At 40.2% G+C, this 25,176-nt stretch overlaps 1 protein-coding gene across 4 annotated transcripts in view; it reads right to left on the minus strand.

The window, feature by feature from the left end:
- The window catches only part of PLS3 (plastin 3), an 88,270-nt gene that overhangs the window by 27,506 nt on the left and 35,588 nt on the right, over positions 1–25,176 (minus strand). For 2 of the 4 annotated variants that reach the window (XM_040999905.1, XM_040999903.1), the window contains exons 2-3: positions 19,804–19,808; positions 14,093–14,173 (exon numbers count right to left, since the gene is read on the minus strand). In XM_040999905.1, coding sequence (XP_040855839.1) covers positions 14,093–14,165 — 73 coding nt within the window. In that variant the 5' untranslated portion in view covers positions 14,166–14,173; positions 19,804–19,808. Of the gene's footprint in view, positions 1–14,092; positions 14,174–17,028; positions 17,107–19,803; positions 19,809–25,176 lie in introns of all 4 variants that reach the window. The other 2 variants (XM_040999904.1, XM_040999902.1) reach the window with 2 other exon arrangements.

Raw genomic sequence — 25,176 nt, forward strand, 5'->3', positions numbered from 1 at the left:
ATTTTTGTGCTACTGCAGAATTAAAAGGATATATATTGAAGTACTGATTCTATGAATGATGTCTATTATAAAACTGCTCAAAATGAAAACAAAAACATTGATCAGTGAATAAAGCTGAATTACTGAGAAAGAGGATTAATATCCTGAGGGTTGTAACCATTTGAGATACTTCTTAGTGTTTACAGTGTCATTTTAGGTAGCAATCTCACCTTCTGTTCAATAATGTGTTTTATTTCTCAGGCCCCACTGATCTTCAGAAAGAAACAATATGAGCAGAAAAATGATTCAAGATAACCATAGCGTCACTCAAGGGAATACATTTAGACTAGTCTGTTACATATACAGTTAAAAACTGTACCAGGGGCTGGCATAATGGGATAGCAAGCTAATCTTCCACCTGTGGCACTAGCATCCTATAGGGGTGCTGGTTCTAGTCTTGGCTGCTCTACTTCCTATCCAGTTCCCTACTTATGATCTGGGAAAGCAGAGGCAGATGGTCCAAAGGCCTTGGCCCCTCCATCCCTGTAGAAGATCAGGAAGAAACTCCTGGTTCCCAGGTTCAAATCAGCCTTGCTCTGGCTGTTGTGGCCACTTGGGAAAGGATGGACAATCTCTATCTCTCCCTGCTTCTTTCTATAACATCTGTTCTTCAAGAAAAAATTTAAAAAAATTTTTCTTGATTTATTTTTATTTTTGATGATGTTTACATAGTTGATCAGGATGGGAAGGATCGAGGGTTAGGGGAAAGTGGGTGAGAGTATTGTTTCCAAATTTTCTTTTTCTTTCTCCTACATCTGGAGGAAGGGGAGGGGGAGATAAGAGGAGAAGACACATCCAGCCTCCCAACCGCTTCAGTACCCGGGTATGGGGGCCAACCACCCAAAATCATCCCAGGGTCCCTGATGTGGAACATGCTCCCAGGGTTCTGCTTAAGTGGTTTCGATAGTTCTGAAATCCTGTTGATCTCGTCACTATAAGGATAAGGAAATCCTTTCAAGGTCCATTGGCTGACATAGTCCACCACCTTACATTCTTCATTTTCCCAGATATTTGCTGTCAATGCTTGGCTGGGGTAGTTGTACAATTTGTTCTACCCTCCTTCCTCTGCTATGGTACCAGATGTCATCCGCAGGCCCAGTGGACTGCCATATCTTCCATGTGTATCTAGGAATGCCATTCACTGTTCCGTCTAATACTCAGTTCTGACACATGCACTCTACAGTCAATCCACAGATCCTGCAATTCTGTCCATGGTTGGTGTTCTGAGTCCAGCAGCTCAGTTGTGGGTAATTCCAAAGAGATCTCGTCTGAGGTGGTCCCAGATGTGACCCTTGTGTGTGCTTACCATATGGACTCTGGCTCAGTCCATCATCTTCATCAGCCTATGAACATACTGGTAGTTGCAATTGCTGGGTCAGTTCTGTCTGCAGCCCCATCACTTTGCAAACCAATGGATGCTGAAGCCTAGACCAACCCAGCCCACTACACACTTGGCCCTCATATACACCAGTGGAAACTGTAGTCTAGTCGGAATGACCCCTCAATAACCCTTACTAGGCCCGCCCCCAGTCCTAGTTCCTGTGCTTGCCAGTATGTGCAGCTGACTGGTCAAGTCTGTCTGACATCCCAGTTAGCTCTAGTATGCATAAATGAGTGTTGCAACCTAGTTTAACTCAACCGACCCCAGTATCCAGCCCACACTCATGCTGGCAGGTGCTACTGCTGGTCTAGCCAGGGCCTTCCCCAGCCCTTTCTCATGCTAACTAGTGGGAGTTGCAACCTATCAGAGAGGCGCCCATACTTTCCCTACTGGGCCCACTCCCATTCCAAGATCTTGCACTCTTGAGGTGGTTCTGCCATCTAACTTGACAGGATTTGCTCCCAGTCCCAGCATGTACCAGTCGATGCTGTGGCAAAGATAAACCAACCTGCACTTACTCTGGCTCATGCATGTCCCAGCAGATACAGTCTATTAGCCCAGCCTGGCTTCTCCCCCTAACCCAATTCACATGCAGGCCAATAGGTATTGTAACCCTGCCCAGCCTGGTCTACTCCCAGTTCCAGTTCTCATGCCCACCAGGGGGAGCAGTGGCCCAGCAGGAGAGCCCATGCTGCCACCCTTATCAGGCTCGCACCCCTCCCATTGGGTCTCACGTGTGCTGGTGGGTGCTGTGGCCCAGTCTGGCATAATCTATCTCACCTTGGCATTTGTATGAGATACTTTTTTTTAAGGATTATTATTTGAAAATCAGCATGATGGCTCAATTGGCTAATCCTCTGCAGTTATGGCATCCCAAGGGGCACCCATTTATGTCCTGGTTACTCCACTTCCGATCCAACTCCTTGCTTATGGCTTGGGAAAGAACTGGAGAACAGTCCAAAGCCTTAGGATCCTGCACTTGTGTGGGAAACCAGGAAGAAGCTCCTGGTTCCTGGAATCAGATCAGCTCAATTCAGGCCACTGTGACCTTTTTGGGGAGGGAACCAAGGAAGGATGTTTCTCTCTGTCTCTCCTTCTCTCTGTAAATCTGACCTTCCAATAACAATAAAGAAATCTTTTTAAAAAAAGGGGTATGTGCAGTGGGAGGGAGGGAAGGAGGGGTTGAAGCAGGGAAGGGAGGAGAGAGGAGGAAAGAGAGACAGAGGAGAGAGGGAGAGAGAGACACACAGACCGACAGACAGACAATGAGTGAATAAATCATCCATCCCTATGTTTATTCCCCAAATGGACATAGAAGCCAAGGCTGGGACAGACTGCAGCCAGGATTCAAGAGCATCTTACAGATCTCCTATGTGGGCACAGGGGTCCCATTACCTGGGAGATTCACTGCTGCTTTCCCAGGTATATTAGTAGAGAGCTGAATCAGAAGTGAAGCAGCCGGGACTGGAATTGGCACCCGTATTGGATGTTCACATGGCATGTGGTGACTTTTCGTGCCGCAGGACATTGCCAATCCCCAGGTACTATTCATGGGACTGAGGATTCCACATCCAACAAATGAAGGTCTTGCCCTCAAGGTGTCTACACTCTACTGACAATTAATAACATACACGTGAGGTATGACTATAAAATGCAGGGCAATCTAGCAACCAAAGTACCAAGAAGAAAAAACAAAGCAGGATGAAGAGTTAGATTATGAGCCGTTTTGTCCTTTAGAAAGTATTCAAAATTATCTGGTGATAGGGTGATCATTTGGTACAGCAGTTAAATCCCCACTGGGATGTCCTCATCCTATATTGCAGTGCCTGGGTTTGAGTCCCTGCATTTTTTCCCATTATTTCCTGTTAATGCGGTACACTTTGAGAGGCAACAGGTGATAATGCAAGTACTTGGGTGCTTGGTACTCAGGTGGGGGACCATGATGGAGTTCCTGGCTCCTGGCCTCCACCTGGCCCAGTCCTGGTAGTAGCAGGCATTTGGGGAGTGGACCAGCAGATGGAAGTTCTCTCTCTCATCCCATCTGTTTCTTGCTTCCTCTGTTTCTCTGGATTTCATATGAGTAAATTTAAAAAAATATCTAGAGGCATATTTGACACCTGGTGGGGGTTGGAGGCTTGCAGGAAGAAGGAGAGGATTTTTCTGGTATCCAGGTGGTAACAGAATCCTACTGCTCGAAATGCCAAAAGTGCTAAAGTTGAATGACCTTAAGTTAGGGACATGGAATATGTAGGGATGATGGTGCTGCTCTTTAGATGGAAGAGCAGCTTCCTTAGCTCTTTAGCTAAGAAGACCACTGTGATGAAGTTTTATTTGGATGAGGACTTATATGAACCAAATCATGTGGTTGAGAGAACAGATTTCAAGCAGAGGAAAAAGCAAATGCGGAAGTGTGTCTGGTATGTTTTGGGAACAGCAAAGATCCAGTGTGACTTGAGCACAGTGAAAGATAAGGTCAGTGAGCTGATTTTATCTGCTGTTATAAGTCATGGAACATGCTTTGAATTTTTAAGGTGTGATCTAAATATAATTCACATTAGCCAAATGTTTGGTACATCCTTAAAATATTATATACTATTTGTGATGGCATTTCAACAATATTTTGAAGGCAGTTAAAATTCTGGTTAATTGCAATGCAGTATACTTTTAGGATCAAATATTACTCTTTGGAAAACATTATTTGAGAGGCAGACCAGGTAGGGGATGGAGAGAAAATAATAATGAACACAAAAATCTTTCATCCACTGATTTACTTCCCAAATGCCTGCAATGGCTAGGCCTGTGCATAGAATTGGGAACTCAATCAGCAGTTGCATGCGATTGGAAACTTGAATGGGAAGCAGGTCTGGGAGTCAAGCCCAGGCACTCTGATAGGGTGTGCGGGTGTCTCAAGGAGTGTTTTAGCTGTTATCACACACCCTGATGACTTAAACATTGATTACTACATTCAAAAATTCCAGAATGAAAATATCAGTATGATATTTTAAAGCAATCAGAAACTACGTAGCACTTCAGAAAATCACTTATTTTCCCTCAAGGTAAAACACTTGAATTTTCTACGTTATATATATATATCTTCACTTTCTCTCTTTTGAATTTGTAGAAGTCATACAACAAACCCTTACTTGGTTCTATATGCTGTATTTGTATGTGGAAATCACTGCAGCAACAACTAAAGAGAACAAAGTAATCCACACGGCATTGTGGCACAATTTTAGCAATTCTTGGTGTCTGAAAGTCATGGGTTTAAATCTCTGGTCCCTGTGCATATATCAACCTGTTTCTCCAGTTTTCATTATAAAGTTCAAATGAAGCTCAGTACTGCGTAGGTAGTGTGACATGTTAAAATACAGCATAGTTGAAGGGACACACATTGGGAGTAATATAACACAGGATCTAATCTCACCTTGGCTACCATTTTCCACTAGTTTTTAAAAGTATTAATATAGGAGACAGATTTTATGATTTTTTTTTAAAAAGATTTACTTATGCATTTGGTTACAGAGAGGGAGGAAGGGAATCTTCCATCTGCTGGTTCACACCCCAGAATACTAGCATGTTAGCAGGAAGCTGGGATTGGAAGTGGAGTTCCCAAGACTTGAACTGGCATGCATATGGAATGCTGGCATTGCAGGAAGTGTTTTAACCCTGCTACACCAGAACACTGACCTCCTTAGTTTTTTCATCTGTAAAGCTAATGCTTTGGACCAATGATCTCTAATGCCCCCTTTGTGCTCTATCATCTTCTGATACTAAATCAGAGCACACAGGACTTCACAATCCCCGCCCTCTTCTCAACATATACATTAAAATTTTATTTTATCTTTCTGATTTGACAGGAAGGTAGAGAAAGAAAAAGAGAGCTCACTGCCATCTGGCCATCTGCTGATTCATTCCCTAAATGTTTACAAAGGCCAAGCTCTAGACGGGGCCAAAGCTGGAAGCTGGAAACTCAATCCAGGTCTCCATATGAGTGGCAGGGACCTAATTACCTGATCATCACAGCTTCCTTCCAGGGTCTGTGCCCGCAGGAAGATGGATTTAGGAGCCACAGTTTGGTATCAAATGCATGTACTCCGACATAGGACGTGAGAAAGTCTTAACTGCTGGGCTAAATGCTCACCCTTCACCCACATTATTAAAAGCTGGAGATAGAATCATAATGCATATTCCAAACAGATCTAGAGTGATAATAATTGGTTCAGTGCCGTATCTCAGAATCTAGATGTTCTTTTATTCTCTAATCTTTAGAGAAGGATCCAGCTTATACCTTTATCAAAACTGTTTACATTTGAGTGGTTTTTAAATTAAACAAAATTGAAATTATACTCTTGTTTGGCTTGGGAAGTGACATATCTGAGCCTAATTTATATTATTGTTATTGATGCCAATTTATTCCTGATATTCAACAGGTTCTCAATAATTGCCCCTTTAGTTTTCTCAGTAATATGATAAAAGTAGAAGGTACAGATATTTTAAACCAAATTTTGGAGAACTACAACACATTCAAAGCTACACAAAACTGACCAAGGCCCCAACAGTCTACATGGTGGTTTACTTGTATTAGGTAGAAACAGGTTTGGTAACAGAGAGAAAGGAAGAACTACTATTTGCCTGTGCCCTCTCTGAAATAACCTCCCGAGAGCATTAATTAGAAAAGAACTCACTGATGTGATTAAAAGATGCCAGGAAGCAGCCACCCTAAAATATAGCTAACATGAAACAACCACATGTGGAAACTCCATCTTCAAGTAAGCATAGCAATAACAGATGCTTTTAGTAAGGACAGGAAAATTTCTATATTGGTTGGAGGAATTAGAATTTGTAATTCCATGACAATCCTCTTTAAGAGTTTTTATCTCTTGATAAAGATTCTTTTTAATCTCTTTATTTTTTGCCCTGATACACAGTGCCTTCCATAGAACATACAATGGGAATATATATATGTATAAATATACATATCTAGAATAATTGATTCTCAGTTATTGACCAGGAAAAGAATGCCCAGATGCTCCACGGGCACTTTAAAAACAAAAATAAACCACTGTGCCCCAAAATTACAGAAATAGCACTTAAAAGACTGAACAGCAATGCGTCAGGGAACCAAAACTTGACAGAAATATCCCTTAAGTAACATTCAATCTCGTTCCCTTTGTTCTAATCCTGTCCCCACCCAACAGCCTTCAGATCTGTAATTTGGTTTTCTAAGTGAACACAACCAGCAAGAAGGGCCCGAGCAGACAACCAGTGAAGGCTGCCAGGGCAGGACCTCTCTCTTCTAAATGCAGATACCTGCTCTGACCTTATTAAGAATACCTCAAATACTGGGAATGGACTCGGTGCTGGCATTATGTTACATGCCCCAAATACAGAAATGAAGCAGACAGAGTCTCTGAGTCTTAGTTCAAACCACAGCTTCCAAATTCTTGTAAAAATTCAAGTCATGTGGCATAGCTATCTTTTATCTTTCTTCAGATGAGAACATGTGTCATCTTTGAAAAATTTTACATACTCTGCTATATTTTATCAGCAGATGTTAATCCATCTTTTCCCATGATCACAGGCATTTTAGTGCTATTACTGGTGAATTCCATCAAGCCTCTCGTAGAGTTCCTTAAAAATCATGTTTTGAAGAAAACAATTTCAATTTCAATAAGGCAGCAGAGTGTCCAAAAATGGCAGCTAGCAATTAATTTTGCAAAATCTCCCAGCTGGTAAAGTCCTTAGATGACAAAATAGCATGTAATCATTTTTAAAGAGTTTTATGCTAATTTTATTTCCCACTTGCTCAACCCTTTCTCCCCCCAGCCCCATCCTTAAAGCATTCTCAAGGATCTAAACTGCTTCGGGAGCCAGAAAATGAGGTAGCACGACAGCAATTCTGACAGTATCTATCTCATCAATGTCATTATATGCTGGGAGTTCAAACCTATGCTTGATAGTGAACCTTTCCTATTATGAGTTTTGATATAAACTGTAGACTGTAATAATAATATGACCCAAACAACACAGACCTAGTGTGGAAGCAGTTTTAATAACTGCAAAATAAATTTGCCACCAGTAGGCATGATAGCAGTCTTTCATTTTATCATTAAAACTGCCAGTATTAGGGGGTCCCCTTTCTGGCTCACTTGCCACCTCTTCAATAGCTGCACATTGGAATGAGGGTAGAGCCGTCTCTGCATTTTGAAGAGTCTTCTGTGTTTAGCCAGCTCACGAAATAGACATGAATTATCACACAGCCTATATTACTCAGAGTAGTCTCAGTTTTTCTGCCCTCACATGTCTCGACTTTAACATTTAGAAAACCTGGTCAGTATTGGGTAAACATTACCAAGCAGTAATTAGAAAAAAGAAACTGCATACAGCCACTGAACAATGATCGGCAGAAAGTAAAAAGCTAAGCGTCAACACATTGACCAAATGCCTTTTTTTTCTTAATCACTATACCCTAAAATAAAATTACCAGGAGTTTCTCAATGCTGCAGACAGGATCATCTTTCATATTGGCTACTGAATTCCTCAGAAACGAAGCAAGTGTTACAAGGGAATCTCTCTTGGATAACACATGTAAGTTCACATCTGCATTCTGTTTTAAAGGAAACCTCATTTTTCTCTTCTTCCAAGTATTATTTGAAATGTCAGTCAACTCCCTCAACGCCCTCCCCCAAGTAACCTCAAAGTAAATAAACTTATTATACAGCCATGTTCCTGCAGAAGTTTGAATCACACCAAGAATGCATATCCTTAAAAGGAAATGTTTTCCCTCCCCTTGCATCCTGTTATTTAAGCTATTTTAAGTACTTGTCTGGAGAAAGGGGAGCCAGAACTCAAGTGGTTTTGATTTTAGCTGCTGTTTTACACTGCTCTTGTCCAGGTGGTATGTGGTGCAATCCATCACTTCAAAAGCATCTTTTGGGGTGCTACTTTGTCTTATAAATCTGACAATAACAAAGACTGGGATTTCTTTTAACTCTTTAGTGTGTGTGTATGTGTGTGCTGCTTTAACCATTCTTTTGTCTAAATCTGGTGTCGCATATTGTGTGCCCTCATCTGCCACCCAGATGCAGCGTCTGTTAACTCCAGACAGTGCTCATTAGGACTAAGGAAGAAAACCAATCAAGTGCAGACACATATCCTTTCAAAAAACCTGAGCTTAAAGAATCAATTGAGTTTGGCCAATATATCTGATAGATTTTTTTGCCTAAGGAAATGATAAAATGAATCTACATGTTTAACAACAAATGGATTCTATCTCTCTCTCTGTCTCATGCCCATGAAAGTTCACAAAAATACTGATTTTAAGACTCAGCCCAAAAAACTTGTGCAGAATTTAGGCTGTGTTCCATTCTAAGATCTAAGCAGTAAAGTCAAGCTTTCATTAGGCTTTAAAACTTTAGAAAAGACAGCTGCTAAGCAACTCCAGATGCTCAGCTAAACATGGGGTTTGCTTATACCTTTTGAGGTGGCTCACTCCAGCAAATGTAAGAGAGGGAGTTTAATGAATCCCAGCTAAGGGTAGACTTGAAGTTGCTACAGTTGAATTCTTCGTAACAGTGGGGCACTCCCAAAGGTAGAGTCAAGTCCAGCTGAGCATGGCACATTTTTAAAGGGCTGAGACCAGCCAATCCGAAATGTTGTTTATCAATCCTTTTCTGACTAAAAATTTCCAGCAGTTTGGTCATCACTTTATTTGCTACCATTTCCTTGCTTGAAAAATAGCTTTATTCACAGTGACATGAGTGCCCTCACACATGTATGAGCTCTTGCACCTACCTAGGTACCCACCTATGTAAATTTCTATCACCTTCCACATGTTACACCAGTAAAGCATCATTTTCAGACAAGCTGAACACCTCCACCTTTAATATTGCACAGATAATTAACCAGATGGAACAGTGAAAGAACATTGTTTAGTTTTTCTTTCTAAAGTTGAGTTATTTTTTAAAGCATAATTAAATAAATATGTACTGGTAGAGCTTTACTGAATGCTAAAAAGTAAATGAAACTAAACCACCATGTTTTCTGTGGCATCATCCTTATGTGGTTTTTATATTCTAGAGAATATCATATAATTGGAAACAACTCAACTTCCTGGGATGAGAAAAATTTGGTACTGCTACATTCCCCACAACCAAAAACTTTTGGCTTAGTCTGGTGGGTAACCTCATAGGAATATACTCCTGCTACTCCTAGTCATTAAGAAACCCCATTATTCTTTTATTGCAAAAGTGCTGAATTTACATTTTAAAAAAATCAGAAGAGAATGCTGAGGAAAAAAAAAAGTCAAATTTAAAGGCAAGTATTTATAGGACTAAAATAAACATAAAAAGAGGCACATGACATGAATTTCTCTGAATAGTAAGTTATCAACCAAATGACTACAAGTTTCCACAGCAAATAAAATCCCTTAAAATGTGAAAGAAATAGTCTAGCTGTTAAAATGTTTACCTTCCAAGTGTTTGGAAAGCTGTATGTATTCGTTAGGAACTAGTTACCTTTTGAGGTGGCTTACTCTAGCAAATCTGAGAGAGGCAGTTGTTAATTTGAATGAATTTTTGTAGCATTCAAGTTAAAACGTAAGCATGAAGTAGGAAAAAAGTGGGAGATAAGGTTTTTGTTATCCAGTGGGAAATATTGGAAATAGCTGCTGAGAAAATTAAAATAATTACATGAGATTGTAGCTTAAAACTAGGCAGGTGCAGAGAATGAATGAAAGGAGAACTTTAAATCCTAATACACAATTTATTGTTAATAAGGAGAGTTTCAAGGCAGTATTAATTGAACAAAACCTGTGATTAGTGATAATTACGAAGATTTTCTCCACACACTATGATTTTGTGGAATTTCTAAGGAGATAATCAAGGCTATTATTGCTAATAGATGGGGAAAAGCATATAATGATTTCCATATTTTGTCACAATTGAACTGACACAAAGTAGTTCTCCTTCCTCTCCCCTTCTTCACCCTCCAAAACAGGAAATGATTGTCTATGACAAGAAAATAAGCTATAGAGCCTGTTTTTAAAATAAAGCTGCCCCAAATTAAAAAAATAATGTCCAGAACACATTTGACAGTTGCCCAAGGGCTCTGTAACTCACGACAGCTAAAATACTACCAAGATTTTTCTAAGGAAAATGAAGATTCAGCCAACTATTTTAATGAATTTCTAAAAGACAGACTAAACACAAGCCTTTATTATGTTTACACACACATATATAAAACATACTGCAGTGTTATGGCCAAGACATTTCATAATAAATTCCACTATAATGAAAATCTTCATAACAAAGGCCCTTTGACTATACAGCTGATAATGACATAATAACAGTACACCAAAGATTGTGTATAGTTCCTTGGGATTTCATTAGATATTTACAAAGGATCTAACGTGTGCAGCACTGTGTCCACTACTGAAAAGGGAGTACAAAATAATTAATAGTTGGGCCTGGCATGATATCCTAGTGGCTAAATCCTCGCCCTGCATCTACCAGGATCCCATACAGGTACCGGTTCATACCCTGGCTGTTCCACTTCCCATTCAGCTCCCTGCCTGTGGCCTGGGAAAGCAGTCAAGGATGGACCAAAGCCTTGGGATCCTGCACCCACATGGAAGACCAGGAAGAAACTTCTGGCTCCTGGCTTTGGATTGGTTCAGCTCCGGCAGCTGAGACCACTTGGGGAGTGAATCAGTGGACAGAAGATCTTTCTCTCTGTCTCTCCTCTCTGTATATCTGCCTTTCCAATAAAAAAATAAAATAAATCTTAAAAAAATACTTGGCACATGTGCAGTAAGAATCTGCAATATCTCAAGAACACATAGCTAATATACCTAGTATGGACTTTTTAGTAAACTGCATGGTCGAATTGCATGCTTTGGGAAGCTGTTTGCCCATCCTAAAGTCCTTGAACAGTCACACCTATAATTGGCCCCTCCATTACAACTTAACTGTTTCCTCCATGGAGGTAACTGGTCATCATCCCTCACAATATCGTACAATTTTCAAAACATATTTACTTTTTAATTTGAAGCGCTGCGTTACACACGCAGGTTTTACTTCCCAAATGACTGGGGGCTGTGCCTGGCTAAAGGCAAGAGCCTGGAACTCTATCCCATTCTCCCACATGAGTGCAGGAGTCCAAGGACTTGGGACATGTTCTGTTGCTTTACTAGGCTATCAGCAGGGAGCTGGATCAAAAGTAGAGTAGTAGGGACTTGAACCAGTGCCCCTATGGGATATCAATGATGCTGGAAGTGAGATAACCTACTACGCCACAGTGTGGCCATACTTTGCTGGAAAAAGTATTTCATGGCCCCTCAGTAAGCAATATATGAGTTTATTTTAACTTTCTAGAAATACTGCAAAAAAAATAATGTCATAGATGCCACACATGAAGACAAGACCTGTATCCTACAACAAATATTTGTTTGAAAAAAAGAGGTACTGGAACAAACACGATAGTATTAGCTTACCTGCTGTATGGAAAGAAGCAAACATTAAGCTACCTTTACCACTGAAAGATGAAGATAAATAAAACAGGAAACTCAAAGGAAATGCATCAATAAAACAATATGGTAAGACTATTTCTGTAGAATAATGGGACAGAGAAAAACAGGGATACAAAACCAAAACCAAAACTCTCTTGCAGCCAGGAACTCCTTGGTCGCTTTTCACAAATCAAAGAGCAGAGTATATGGTACTTACTCTCCTTGCTAGTATATACAGCAAGCTACTTGTAACGATACACACACTTTTGTGTTGGATTCAGGAACACTCAGTTTTTCCCAGTTTGAATCCTGATTATGAACAATCTGGCTGGGGGGCATCATAATTCTTATTTTGTGGCTTATACAGAATCCTCACCATAAACATATGAGAACAGAGATGTATATACTTATTCCATTTTCATTAGAGGAATTTATAATGAAGATCTCAGAGGAACTTCTCATTTAAATAATAAATGATTCTGATCTAACTTGATGCCCTTCAGTCTAGGAGAGAGCAAAGAGCAACAGTCCAGTTCGCTCAGCACATGTGGACTCACGGGAGTATACACTGGTAGTCAATTTTTATCCTGTTTTCTCATTAACTTCCACAAACGTAACCCAGCACTGACGTTTGGAATGTAAATACTATGTACTGCTTGCTTAGCTGCCCCTTTGTAAAACATGTTCTGGGATGTCATATAAACCAAATGGCATGTTATGCTTTCTCATCTTTGGTTGATGCTGTTATTTAATGTGAAAAGGAAGAACACATTGCACTATGCAAAGGCACAGAAGAGGCAGGACAAGGCAGCAGGGGAGGGGGCTGGTGTTAAGCTGCCACCTACAATGCTGTGGCATCCATATGGCTGCCAGTTGATGTCTTGGCTGTTCTACTTCCAATCCAGTTCCCTGCTAATGTCCTGGGAAAAACTGTGGGAAATGGCATGAGTACTTTGCCCCACATCACCCACATATGAGATACAGGAGAAGCTCTTGGCTGCTGGCTTCAGCCTGGCCCAGCCCAAGGCACTGTGGCCATTTGGGCAGTGAAACCTTGGACAGAAGATCTCTCTTTTCTTGTCACTCTGACTTTCATGTAAATAAGTAAGTAAATACAAAGAAAAGGCTGCAAGGTCAAGTTAATAGGGGAAGGGCAAAATAATATCTGGTATTTTTAATCATTTATTTTATCCACTTGAAAGGCAGAGTTACAGCAAAAGTAGGAGACAGACACACAAAATCTTACATCTTTTGGTTCACTTCTCAAATGTACCAGGTTGAAGCCCAGGACCTAGAACCCTATCTAGGTTTCCCACATGGTGGCAGCTTGGGTCATCCTCCTCTGATTTACCAGGTGTAATAGCAGGGAGTTGGATGGGAAGTGGAGAGCTGGGACTTGCATCAATGCCTATAAGTGATGCCAATGTTGACGGTGGTAGCTTAACTCATAGCACCACAACACCAGCCCTAGCATCTAACATTTTCAAGGGTTCACATATTTCTCTAAGATTATGGTGATAATTCCAAATGCTCTAAAAAATATGATATACAAAATACAATCATAATAGTGCACAATGTTTCATAAAATTTTCAGATGGCATAGTAGCCCTCAGTTAAGAACTGGGTCCCCACATTAAAAATTCTTAACCATATTTAATACTACATATAATTTAAAATAACACAGTTTTTAAAGTGCTGATTTAGCCATTCATCTACTTGAAAGGAATGATGGAGAGGTACAGAGCAGTGGGAGAGACAGAGACATCATTTGCTTGGTATTTCACTCCCCAAATGTCACAAAAGCCAGTGCTGGGGACTCGGGGAACTCCATAAACTTTTCCCATGTGGTTGGCAGATGTAAATACTTGAGCCATTATCTGCTGTTTCCTAGTATTCACTATCAGGAAGCTAGATGGGAAACAGAGCAACTGGCATTCTGATATGGGATGTGGCCATACCAATCAGCAGCTTAATGTGCTGCACCACAATGCCCATCCCCCAAATACAACAAAAACAGTTTGCAAAACCTTTTTGCATCTGTTGTAACTATTTTACCTTAAGGTTCATAGTGCACCATTCACAGCATTTTGTAGAAAAATAATTTAGACTGGGAGCAAATAATGTTTGCTTCTCTATAATTCTACAATGACAACAAAAACACTCACCAACTTTCGCAAAGGCCTCTTTGAGTTCCTCCAGCTCATCTTTGGAAATCTGAGTGGTGGCCATATCATCCATCTAAAGATCTAAAGTGAAATTGAAAAGATTTCAAACTTAAAAAGCAATTGTGATGATTATATAAGCACTCTTGCTAAATTCTCAAGGCAAATTTAAAACAATTGTAATCAGTAGAACAATCTGTAGAAGTAACCGTATCTGTTCTAACAGCTGCAACAAAAAAGAGAAAAAGTCAAGCAGAAAAAAAAAATTCAGAGTCTTTCTTTTGAGGACAAAATCTTAAACTGCATTCAAAGTGCATAAGGATGGGCAAGGTATCCAATAATGGTAGGCAATAGATACAGAATAGAATTTCTTGGTTATGTGTGTTCAAACCAAAGTTTGGAATTACATGAGTAACAATGCATGTGAAATACTTTTTCACAAAGTCACTCTAGAATCACTGTCTGTGGAAACACGAACTTTCAAATAGTATACTTTAATAGTCACTCCCATGAAAGGAGGGACAAATTGGAATCAATAAAAATAAATGTATTTATTATTGCTAGAGAAGTCATACAAGTGTGTTCTACTATACACGTTCTTAACCATGTAATTCATTATATTGGTTCAATTAACACCCTTTTCAATGTTCCCTATTTAATCTGACCAGTGGAGCAGAGGTCAACAGTCTTGGAAACATGGTTCAAATCTGGACCGTGACTTGCTTCATTTATGACCCTAAAATTAAATGTTTTGGCCCTGGTGTGATAGCCTAATGGCTAAATTCCCGCCTTTATCCTGGATCCCTCATGGGTGCTGGTTCATGTCCTGGATGCTCCACTTCCCATTCAGCTCTCTGCTTGGGACCCTGCACTCGAGTGGGAGATGTGGAGGATGTTCCAGGCTCTTGGCTTCAGATTGGCTCAGCTCCAAATATTGCAGCCATCTGTAGAGTGGACTAGCAGATGGAAGATCTTTGTCTCCATAACTCCTTCTCTCTGTAAATCTGCCTTTCCAGTAAAAATAAATTTTAAAAGAAATGCACTACCAAAATAAATTAAATATTTTTCAAAGATTTATTTATTTTTATTGTAAAGGCAGATTTACAGAAACAAGAAATAGAGAAAGATCTTCTATCTGTTAGTTCACTCCTTCCCCCAAAATGGCTACAATGACCGGGGCTGAGCCAACCCAAAACCAGGGACCAGGAGCTTCTTCCTGGTCTCCATGTGGGTACAGGGACCCAAAGACTGGAGCTCTCCTCTGCTGTTTTCCCAGGTCAAAAGAAAAGAGCTGGATGGGAAGCGGTGCTGCTGGTGGGATGCTGGTGCTTCCAGGTGGAGGATTAGCCTGTTGAGCCACCACACCAGTCCCACTAAATATAGTTTTTACAGCAGACATCTTACAGTCCATTTTGATGAGAGTACAGTAAATCTGAACCTCAATTAAGTTAAAACGTTATACCAGAAATAAAAGGAACTCCATTGTTCTCATTAGATCTATATTACAATCATTAATGTTGTCCTCAGTTATTATATTTTGAGTTGTAAATATTTGTGAAAACATGATATTCTTGATATTAATAATATCCAATATTCTGTTTTGTCTCTTAGCACACAATATTTATCATCTGATAAATATTTATCATTTTCACGTTTGTAGAAAAACTGTTGACCCTTGCAATTGAGAAAGGAGTGCTATATCAAAATGAATAATGTCTCAATACAAACTTGCTAATAATTTGTGGACAAAGGAAAAATAAAGGACTATATGCTTTTTATTTTTATCCCTCTTTTGATTTTCCTAAGCAATATTGATTTTAGAACAATTTTAAATTCATAGCAAAATTATTCAGAAAGTACAATGTCTCTCTCTTATTCCCCTAAATGCATTGCCTTCCCCACTACAAGTTTCTCACCAGAGTGGTAATTTGTCATAACCGATGATCCTAAATTGACATTGTTACCCAAAGCCCATAATGTGCGTCAGTTTTCACTCTTGGATTCTGTATAATATTCCAGCCTTTCCAGAAAGGTAACCTAATTTTAAAAACTCTTTGTTATATCTCACAAACTATAAAATCTTGAGACTTTCCTGTATTACTTTTAGGCATTTTATTAAAAGGCAACAAAATACCAACTTGTTTTCTACCACTGAGCACTGTACTCACTCTGGGCAGTGGGAGTTAATGCGGCAGGGCATGAGGATTCACGGGAAACACGGGCCACATTTCTCTTTCTCTAGATTGATCATGATTCCAGGCATATAGTAAGGTCCTCAATACATTTCATTCGTTCAACAATTATGTGTCTCATGCCTTACTCTACATTCATACATTATTCACCGAAATAATTCTATGAGGTAAATATGTTTTAAAAAGAATGATCTATTTTTATTCATTGAAAGGCAGCAGGAAAAACAAAAGAAAGAGACAGATAGATATCTTGCATCCTTTGGGGTTCACTCCTCAAATGCCAGTACAGAGCCCTACCTGGGTCAAGCCAAAGCCAAAAGCCCAGAGCTTCACCCAGGTCTCCTGTGTGGGTAGCAAGGGCCCAGGTCCTTGATTCACAGTCTCCTGCCATTCCCCAACCCCAGCAGCATCGGGAGTGCAGCTGGGACTTGAACCCAAGCACTATAATACGAAGTGTGGTTTCACAAGCAGTGTGGTTATCGTTGTCCTAAATGTCTGCCTTCTCCTTTCTCTTATTAGATAACTTGGTCTTAGCAGGAACTTGGAACTGAGATTTAAACCCAGATTTCTCAAATGCTAGGGAAGTTTCAAACGAGCACACAATAGTACTAACTACATTTTCACCTTAATACAATACTCATACACAATGGTTGGCATTTTAAAAACTAACTAAAGCCAGACTATAAAAAAAAAAAATCAAATAAACAAAAATCTGACAGAACTTGTTCCTTCATTAGCTGCTCTTACCTATAATATTAAAAGGCCACTAAAGATGGACTTTACTGTAGATAGGTGGGTAAAACTCTTTCACAGTGGTCTTAGGATCTATGAAGCAAAAAGAAAGGTCTTCAGTTAAATATGATAGTAATTACTTTAAACGTTAATAACAAAAAGTAAGATTTTATAAGCTAAGTTACAACCTAGGAACAGTAAGTCTAAAAGTAATTTAGATTTCACTAATATGAGGTTCAACACCGAATAAAAAAAACTTGATGGGATTCATTCCAACTTTCTCTTTTTCCCCCGCAAACTTATTTATTTTTATTGGAAAGGCAGATTTACAGAGAGAAGAGACAGAAAGATCTTTCATCCACTGGTTCATGCCCTAAGTGGCCACAACGGCTGGAGCTTAGCTGATATGAAGCCAGGAGCCAGGAGCTTCTTTCTGGTTTCCCACATGGGTGCAGGGTCCCAAGGCTTTGGACCATCCTCCACTGCTTTCCCAGGCCACAAGCAGGGAGCTGGATGGGAAGTGGAGCTGCCGGGATGCAAACTGGCGCCCATACGGGATCCCAGCACATACAAGGTAAGGACTTTAGCCACGAGGCTACCACACTGGGCATCTTTACACATATTTTAAGCAACCACATTTGTGATAGATAATTATTTCCCATCTCTATGATTTATATCATATAGAACAGCAGCACACAAAGTTTGAGACAAATGCTAGGCGACCTCTAAAAGCCTTGCTCTAATTTGTGAGTAACTTAAAGGATGTGAATCACACACGCACATACAAACCCTCAAAAAAACTCAACTGTTTATTTTCATATAGGTTGAATATCCTTTATCCTTAAATGTTTGGGATCATATGTGTCTCGTTTTTGAATTTTTTCATATTTTGGATTATATGTGAGATACCTCAAGGACAGGCCACCAAGGCTGGTTCACTACCCAAATGGTCACAATGGCCAGAGCTGGGCCTGTCAGAAGCTGGGAGCCTGGAGCTTCTTTTGGGTCTCACATGTAGGTGCAGGGGCCCAAAGACCTTGGGCTATTCTCCACTGGTTTCCCAGGTCATTAGCATGGAGCCAGATTGGAAGTGGAACATCTGGGACTTGAAATGGTGCCCTTATGGGATGCCAGCACTGCAGGCAGGTGCTGAGTTTACTATGCTATGGCACCAGCCCCCAAATTTACATTTAAAAGTTCACAACATATGCTCTAATTGCTAATAATTATAATTCTTAAAATTTCCGCTTGAAACTGTAAAATCTATCCAGTTATTTCTTTAGAAGGCAGAGTGAGTGCAAATGAGAGAGAATGATTTTTTTTTTTTTAATCCTCTGGCTCACTTCCAAATGCCAGCAATAGCTAGGGCTGGACTAGGCTGAAGCCTGGATCCAGGAGCTCCACTAGGTTTCCCACACGGGTGGAAGGGGCCCCAGGACTTGCTGGTCCCAGGGTATACATTAGCAGGAAGCTAGATGAAAAGTAGAGCATCTGGGTGTGGAACTGGCACAGCACTTTCTGCTGTGCCACAAAGCTGGCATCAATACGAAGCTTAAAATAAGTTTTCTTTTAAACATGTAGATTTATTTCCCTGCTATTCATAACAAAATGATATCTATCTTCAAGAAAATCAAGCAATAAAGTACTATCTTGGCAGATACTTTGGAAATGATGGTGGATTTTTAAAAAGTTAAAATATTAACAAATTCAAATAGCAGAGGCTCTATTCTTCTTCATGGGGGTGGGGCATTCATTGTACTACAGGACCCTTGTCTCTCAATGCTACTAAAGTATCCCAGATTCTGGACTCGAGAAGGAAAACAGGAAATTCGACATCATTATTGTCCCAGGGACGTTTCATTTAATCCGGAGCATTTAAACCAAGGCTCTTGTCCCTCCCCTAGGCCTGGAGTGTGTGCTAAAGGACAGACTGTGGGACATAGACTCAGAAGACATCAGCTGGTTGTGTTGCTACTTCCTAGTAGTGGGCTCATGAACAAGCTTATGTAATCTCCTTCAGCCTGTTCCTTCATGCGAAAATAGCAGTAATGAGGACTACTTCGCCAGGTTCCTCGTGAAGCCTTAGATGGCATACGTGAAGGCACGCTATAAAAGATTATACAGCAACTTCAAATCCCTAATGAAAGAAAAAGAGGAATAAATGCTTGCCTAAGTAATTGTGAGAGGCCACATAAATATTAGGCGTTAGTCCTAGTAAGAGCCTTTTAAATGGGATACATGAAAAGTTATCTCATCTCTCCTATAATTATTGACTACAGAGTATAATAGTCTCCCTCATGTACAAAAATTACAAGCCTTTAGTCAAAGTAATTTAAGAAGGATGGGCCTAAAGAAAACCTGTCAGCTACTTTTTACCCATGACTTAATTTGGCTCTTTCATAAGACCAGTTTCTAAACACAGTTTCTAAATGCAACTGGAAGGACAGACAGGTAATATTTAAAAGATAGTAACACAATATTTCAGGACCATTTGTTCAAAATAATAGCTCCTTAATACTGTCACACTCTGAGTTCGTACATGTTTTTGTAAGCAACATAAAACAGAGTTAGAAGAGATCAAAAAGAAAGGTGGGCTTTGAAATGTCCTGTTCCTCATCTGTCCTTCCACAAAACTGAACTTTAATGACACACAGGGAGAACTGGTATTGAAACTACGTGAAATATCTTTTCCCTCTGTTTATATTCAGCAAACGAAACAGGGATCAGAAATGGACCTCGCCAGATCTCTCCAGTTTCCACTCTGCTCCGTCCCAGATTCCATCTGCTCACCAGCTCTCGAGCCTACCTCTTCTAGAAAGGGACAGAAGGACAGCAACAGCAATGACCCACTCCTGGAATGTCTGAGACCTTGGAAAACAGATTGCCAACTGACAGAGTAACAAGAAAGCGAAGAAAACCTTGTTTGTTTATCTTTCTAAAAGAATATGGTGCACAACTGGGTATGAATTCAGGGCGTTACCCATAGAAAAAAAATCTTATGCCTATGAAGTCATCGCTAATTACAGAGTTTGACTAACAATACAGCAATTATGAAACCACTGCACCAGCTCATTTACCAAACATAAACCCTGAACACAAATCTTTGCTGAGAAAGGTGCACCTCCAACTACCTGAAACTATTACTCAGATTCTGAAAGGTGTTGGAGTGAAGGCAGGAGGTGTCTGTTCTCATTTCCTAAATCACCTCATGTTAGGAACGTGAGTCACTGAATAATCTACTTGCTAGTGTGTGTCATGCAGTTCCACGTCAAACTCATAGAAGCCTCAGGAAGTGTGACTTCCACCCTGGGAAGCTTGTCTGTGGCTGGTCACCTTGTCTATGAATTTATTTTTTCTCTTACAAGTCATAGGCCAAGTAAAGGGTAAAAGTGGGATATTTGACTTAGACTTTATCCCTGCCACTAGTATGTTGGATAAACAGAATTGGGAAAGGAAAGCGGATTACTTAAAACAGAGATTGGGTAACACATATTTCAGCTTGTTTCATGAAGAATAAAGCAAAAAAGACTGGACAAAAATACATACAACCACATCATTTCACTGGAAAAAGCAATGTGACCGCCAGTATGTGTGAACAATTCAGGAGTGGTCAATGAAAAAGCATCATCTTCCTCCATCCCAAACAGGTTGTGCTTTGAAACACCCACACTTTACATACCCACTTGTACCAACAGAAACCGTCATGCTGCCTCCTCCCTAGTTAGGAAAGTCAACAGCACTAGTCTCCAAGCTAGTTGGCCGGGCAACACTCTGGGTTAGAGCTCACCTTCTCTTCCATTACTCAAGCTCCAGTGTTGTTTCCTAACGACTTCAGAAGATTTTAATTCAAATGTCTACCACACTCACCCACTTAATCATTTATATTCACTAAATCTTTTTAAAAATGCTTTAGCCTTAAAAAAAAAAAAAACAAACCTGTGCAACATAGAGAAACAAAGCTCTCCCATCATGTTGCTTCACTCTCCAACTGCCTGCAACAGCTGGGGCTGAGTCGGGCTGAAGCCAGATACCAACCAGGAACTCATTCTGGATCTTCCATGTGGGTGGCAGGGACTCAGGCACTGAGGCATCACCTACTGTCTCCCAGCATGCATGTCAGAGGCAGGAGTGAAGCCTGGCACTGTGATAGGGGACCCAATGCCCCCGGTGCACACCGCATCAGTAGCTTTAATTAAGGGCTTAGTATGTATAAGACCCTCTGCCGATTGCTGCAGATACACACAATTTGGGTGCCAAATCCTCTTTTCTATGGAAGAACTTACTATTTAGTGGGAGATACATATATCCAGATACAATAAGAGGATACTTGAAAAAAGTGTGAGGCATTTGGCCTTGCTGTTAAGATGCTTCAATCAATCTTACATCAGTATGCCTGGGTTGGAGTCGTGATTCTGACTCCAATTTCTAGCTAGTTGAGACTCTGGGAGGCACAGGTAGTGGCCAAAATGATTGGGGCTTTTTCCAGCCATGTGGAACACTTGGATTGAGTTCCTGGCTCCTGGCTGCAGCCTGGCACACAGTTCCAGCTGTCCCAGGCATGTGATGACTGAATTAGTAGATGAGAGGTCTCTTTCTCTGTCTCTCAAATATGTTACACATTTTTTTTAAGTTTGATGAAAAGTAGAATCAGTAGAAAATTTATTTTGGTGCAAAAGATGTTGAAATATTGAGTTGTTCTCACAGTACGTATATTTTCATGAACTTTCCGAAGATCTTTTGTCTGCATCAACTTCACAGATTTTCACGCCAATATACTTTATCATGAGTTTTGAATCAATGCTATCATGCTATGATGGCGATGTAAACTGAGTAGTAGGTATAGTAGGGAAGGTTTTCAGAGAAGGTGATTTTTTGAACTTTGCCTTACAGCTCGAGTAGCAATGTCTCAGATAGGGATCAAGGGTAAAAACATTCCAGGCGCAATCAGAAAGGGCCGATAATATCTGAAGCTGGAGAAAGACAGTTTATCTGGAATTGTGTCCCTAGGGTTAGTGACGTTAGTGACAGGCACAATTAAGGTAGAAGGTCAGTGGCCAAGTGGCCAAGGGAGAAGGAAAGACAGCAGGGAGGATTCAAATTGGGGAAGTTTTAACTTATTGCCAGATCATTTCTCCTGCTCCCCCCTCCAGCTCTTTGTGTTCACAAACCAAATCTCGTTGTCCACTTCCCTACTATCTTAAGTTTTCAGGTGCATAAATTTGAGACTACAGTTTGGGCCATAAGGAATTAAGGGAAGGGAAGGTGCATCCAGCATTAAGCTTTCAGGGGTCTTCCTGTGCAATTGCTGGGATTTTTCCATCATATTCCTTTATCTCTTCATACCTAGCCTACTCAAAAAAAAAAAAAAAAAACCTTTCAGCTCTGTTGATTTGCTTCCCTCTCAGGCAGTATTTGCACTACCAACTTCCCGAGGAGCATCTCTTAGGATATATTCCATACAAAATAGAGCCCCAACTTTATTCAAGGCATTCAGCTTTCGTGAGCTGCTATGTGTCTGTCTTCCAATGACTGCATCCTTGAAAGCTACACTCTCAAAATCCCTCCTCTCTAGTAAGGCCCCATATTTCCCCCTTATATTCCTTTCTCTCTTTGATCTCCTCAGCTTAATGCTCTTCACCCCCCTGCTATCTAGTCTTTAAAAGCATCTTTTGCTTGCCCACACCTACATAAGTTTCTGCTCCTACCAGTACTTTTACAGAACTGTGTGTTTCCTTCTCTTATAGACACTATGGGATTCACTCACAGAGCTCCAATTTGAAATATCCTGTTTCACTCTCAGACCATATGTGCCATTTTTTTTTTAATTTGGAAAAAAATAAGTCACCATAAGGCTAGCTTTTAACACTGTTACACAAAGCTCTTTGATGGAAGAGAGAATACCCTACTCATTCTACTATTCACCTGCCTATCACAGTACCTGCAAGAGTAGACAGTAATAATTAAGATAGACTATTTTATTGCAAGTTATTATAGCAACTAATAGGAAGGATTTAACATTTATTATGGAGTCTGCTACATGCTCTTTAGAACATTATGTAAGTTACAACTCTGAAAACCTTTACAAACCAGGTAATAACTTGTTCCTACTTTATGTAAAACCAAACAGTCTTAGAGAAGTTTAGTAATCTGCCCAAAGTCATACTGCTAGAAAGAAACAGATCTGGTCTCAAATCCAGGCCTGTCTGATGCGTATTAGTCTCCCAACCATGATGCTAGGCAGCTTCTTCCTGTTAACAACTTGTTGAGTGAATTTACTTCCCTAACAAGGCTTACTAGAGTTGAAATACAGTCTGCTAACTGCTGTATTCTCCATAGAACGGGTATGGTGCATTCTCAGTTGCTATCTTTGGGGGATGCCATTTGGGATGCTTGCATTCTCTAATACAGTGCCTGGGTTCCAGTCTTGGCAGGACTGTAGGATTACAGTTTCTTATTAATGCACATCCTGGGAAGCAGCTGGTAATGGCTTAAGTCCTTGGATCTCTTCCACCCATATGGGAGACCAGGACTGAATGTCTTGCTCCCAGCTTTGACCCGGCCCAGTCAGAGCTGTTGAGTATATTTGCAGAGTCAACCAGTAGATGAGATCTCTCTCTCTCTCTCTCTCTCTCTCTCTCTCTCTCTCACTCTTTCTCTCACTTTCTCCCCTCCCACTTACAAATAAAATAAATTTTAAAAAAATCTTAAAGGTTCAGAATTCTTGAATCTAGAATTGAAAAAGATGTTAAGATTTAAAATGGCCCACAACTAGTACCCACACCTTTTAAATAGCCCTCTATGGGGATGTTGTAATTGATTCTGCCTAAGCAAACTGCCTAATCTCTGCCTCATATTTCAGGTATCCAGAGTGGACCTACTAGTCACACCTAGCCAGCCTGACCTTTCAGCTATGCTCACAGCAAGCTCTTGGATTACAATCATTCTCCTGAACACACCCTGTTCGCCCTACATCAGCACTTTAGCTTTAGTTTGCTCTCCTCTTTCCTTCCTTCCCACTAAGGTCTTCCTATCTAATTCTAATCATTAAAATTGCCTTCCTTTTTGCTTTTCTTGCCTTCCTAAATTCTAGTCCCTTTACAAGATACAGCAGAAGCTCCATCCCTTCCCAATGCATGTTTTCCCATCACTCCACCTCCAGCTCTTTCTCTTGAACTCCCACAGAATTTAGACATTGCCATAAAAGTTAGCAATTTAATTAGAGATTTCTTCCTACAGTTACATAAATGGAGGAAAATCTGGCTGAGACATCTATCATCCTACTTGATCCAGTTTATCTTCTTCCTCCACAATCAGGGGTGGAGAACTTTTTTTCTGTGAAGGACTACTTGGATATGCATAACAACATTCACAGACCATGCAAAATTATCAACTTCAAAATAAGCGTTCTGTATAGTTCTTCTGAATTTAAATTACACCTTTGGTTGCCTTGGCAAGGCCAGATCAAATCATTTTGTGAGCCTTACATGACCCATGTGCTAGATGTTCCAAACCCTTGATCCTCAAACTTGGCCAAAGAGAATACTTTTCTTTTTCAAGAAAAATAGTTTACAAATACTTGTATAATTTCTCAATATGTAAAATCTTAGTTCAAAATTATTTTTGGAGAACAAGTCTAGATTTAATCTCTCTTCGATATTCTCCCACAATGTCTTGTTTGATGCTGGATGCATAGGTATTGCTTAATATTATTCCAAACTAACAGCAATCATAGAAGGGTAGTAAAAGTTCTTACCATGCCTCATACCCAGTGGTTATGGACATTAGAATTGGAAATCTAAGTCTCTAGAGTTTCATTAACTTCATGTTCTCATTTGTATTAGGGGAGGCATAAATGCCAGGGGTAGGTAAGTTAACTTGCCCCCAAACTTGTGCTAAGTGGCAAATGTAAAATTAAAGGAACATGTGAGAAGAAAGGTAATTTAAATTCTCTTTTTATTAAAAAAAACCTTACACATTGTTGAAAGAAAGCCCATGCAAGGTATAGCCAATGAAAGCTATCTTAAGACAATGATACTGGGAAAGAAGAGTGGTTGCTAGGAAGCCAGCACTGTGGCACACTGGATTAAGTTGCCAACTGCAATGCTGGCATCCCATAACAAGAACCAGCTCAAGCCCCAGTGACTCTGATTCCGGTTTAGCTTC

This window comes from Ochotona curzoniae, unplaced genomic scaffold (assembly GCF_017591425.1).
Source record: "Ochotona curzoniae isolate NIBS_2020 unplaced genomic scaffold, NIBS_Ocur_1.0 scaffold_1852, whole genome shotgun sequence".
In the NCBI taxonomy this organism is placed as follows: Eukaryota; Metazoa; Chordata; class Mammalia; order Lagomorpha; family Ochotonidae; genus Ochotona; species Ochotona curzoniae.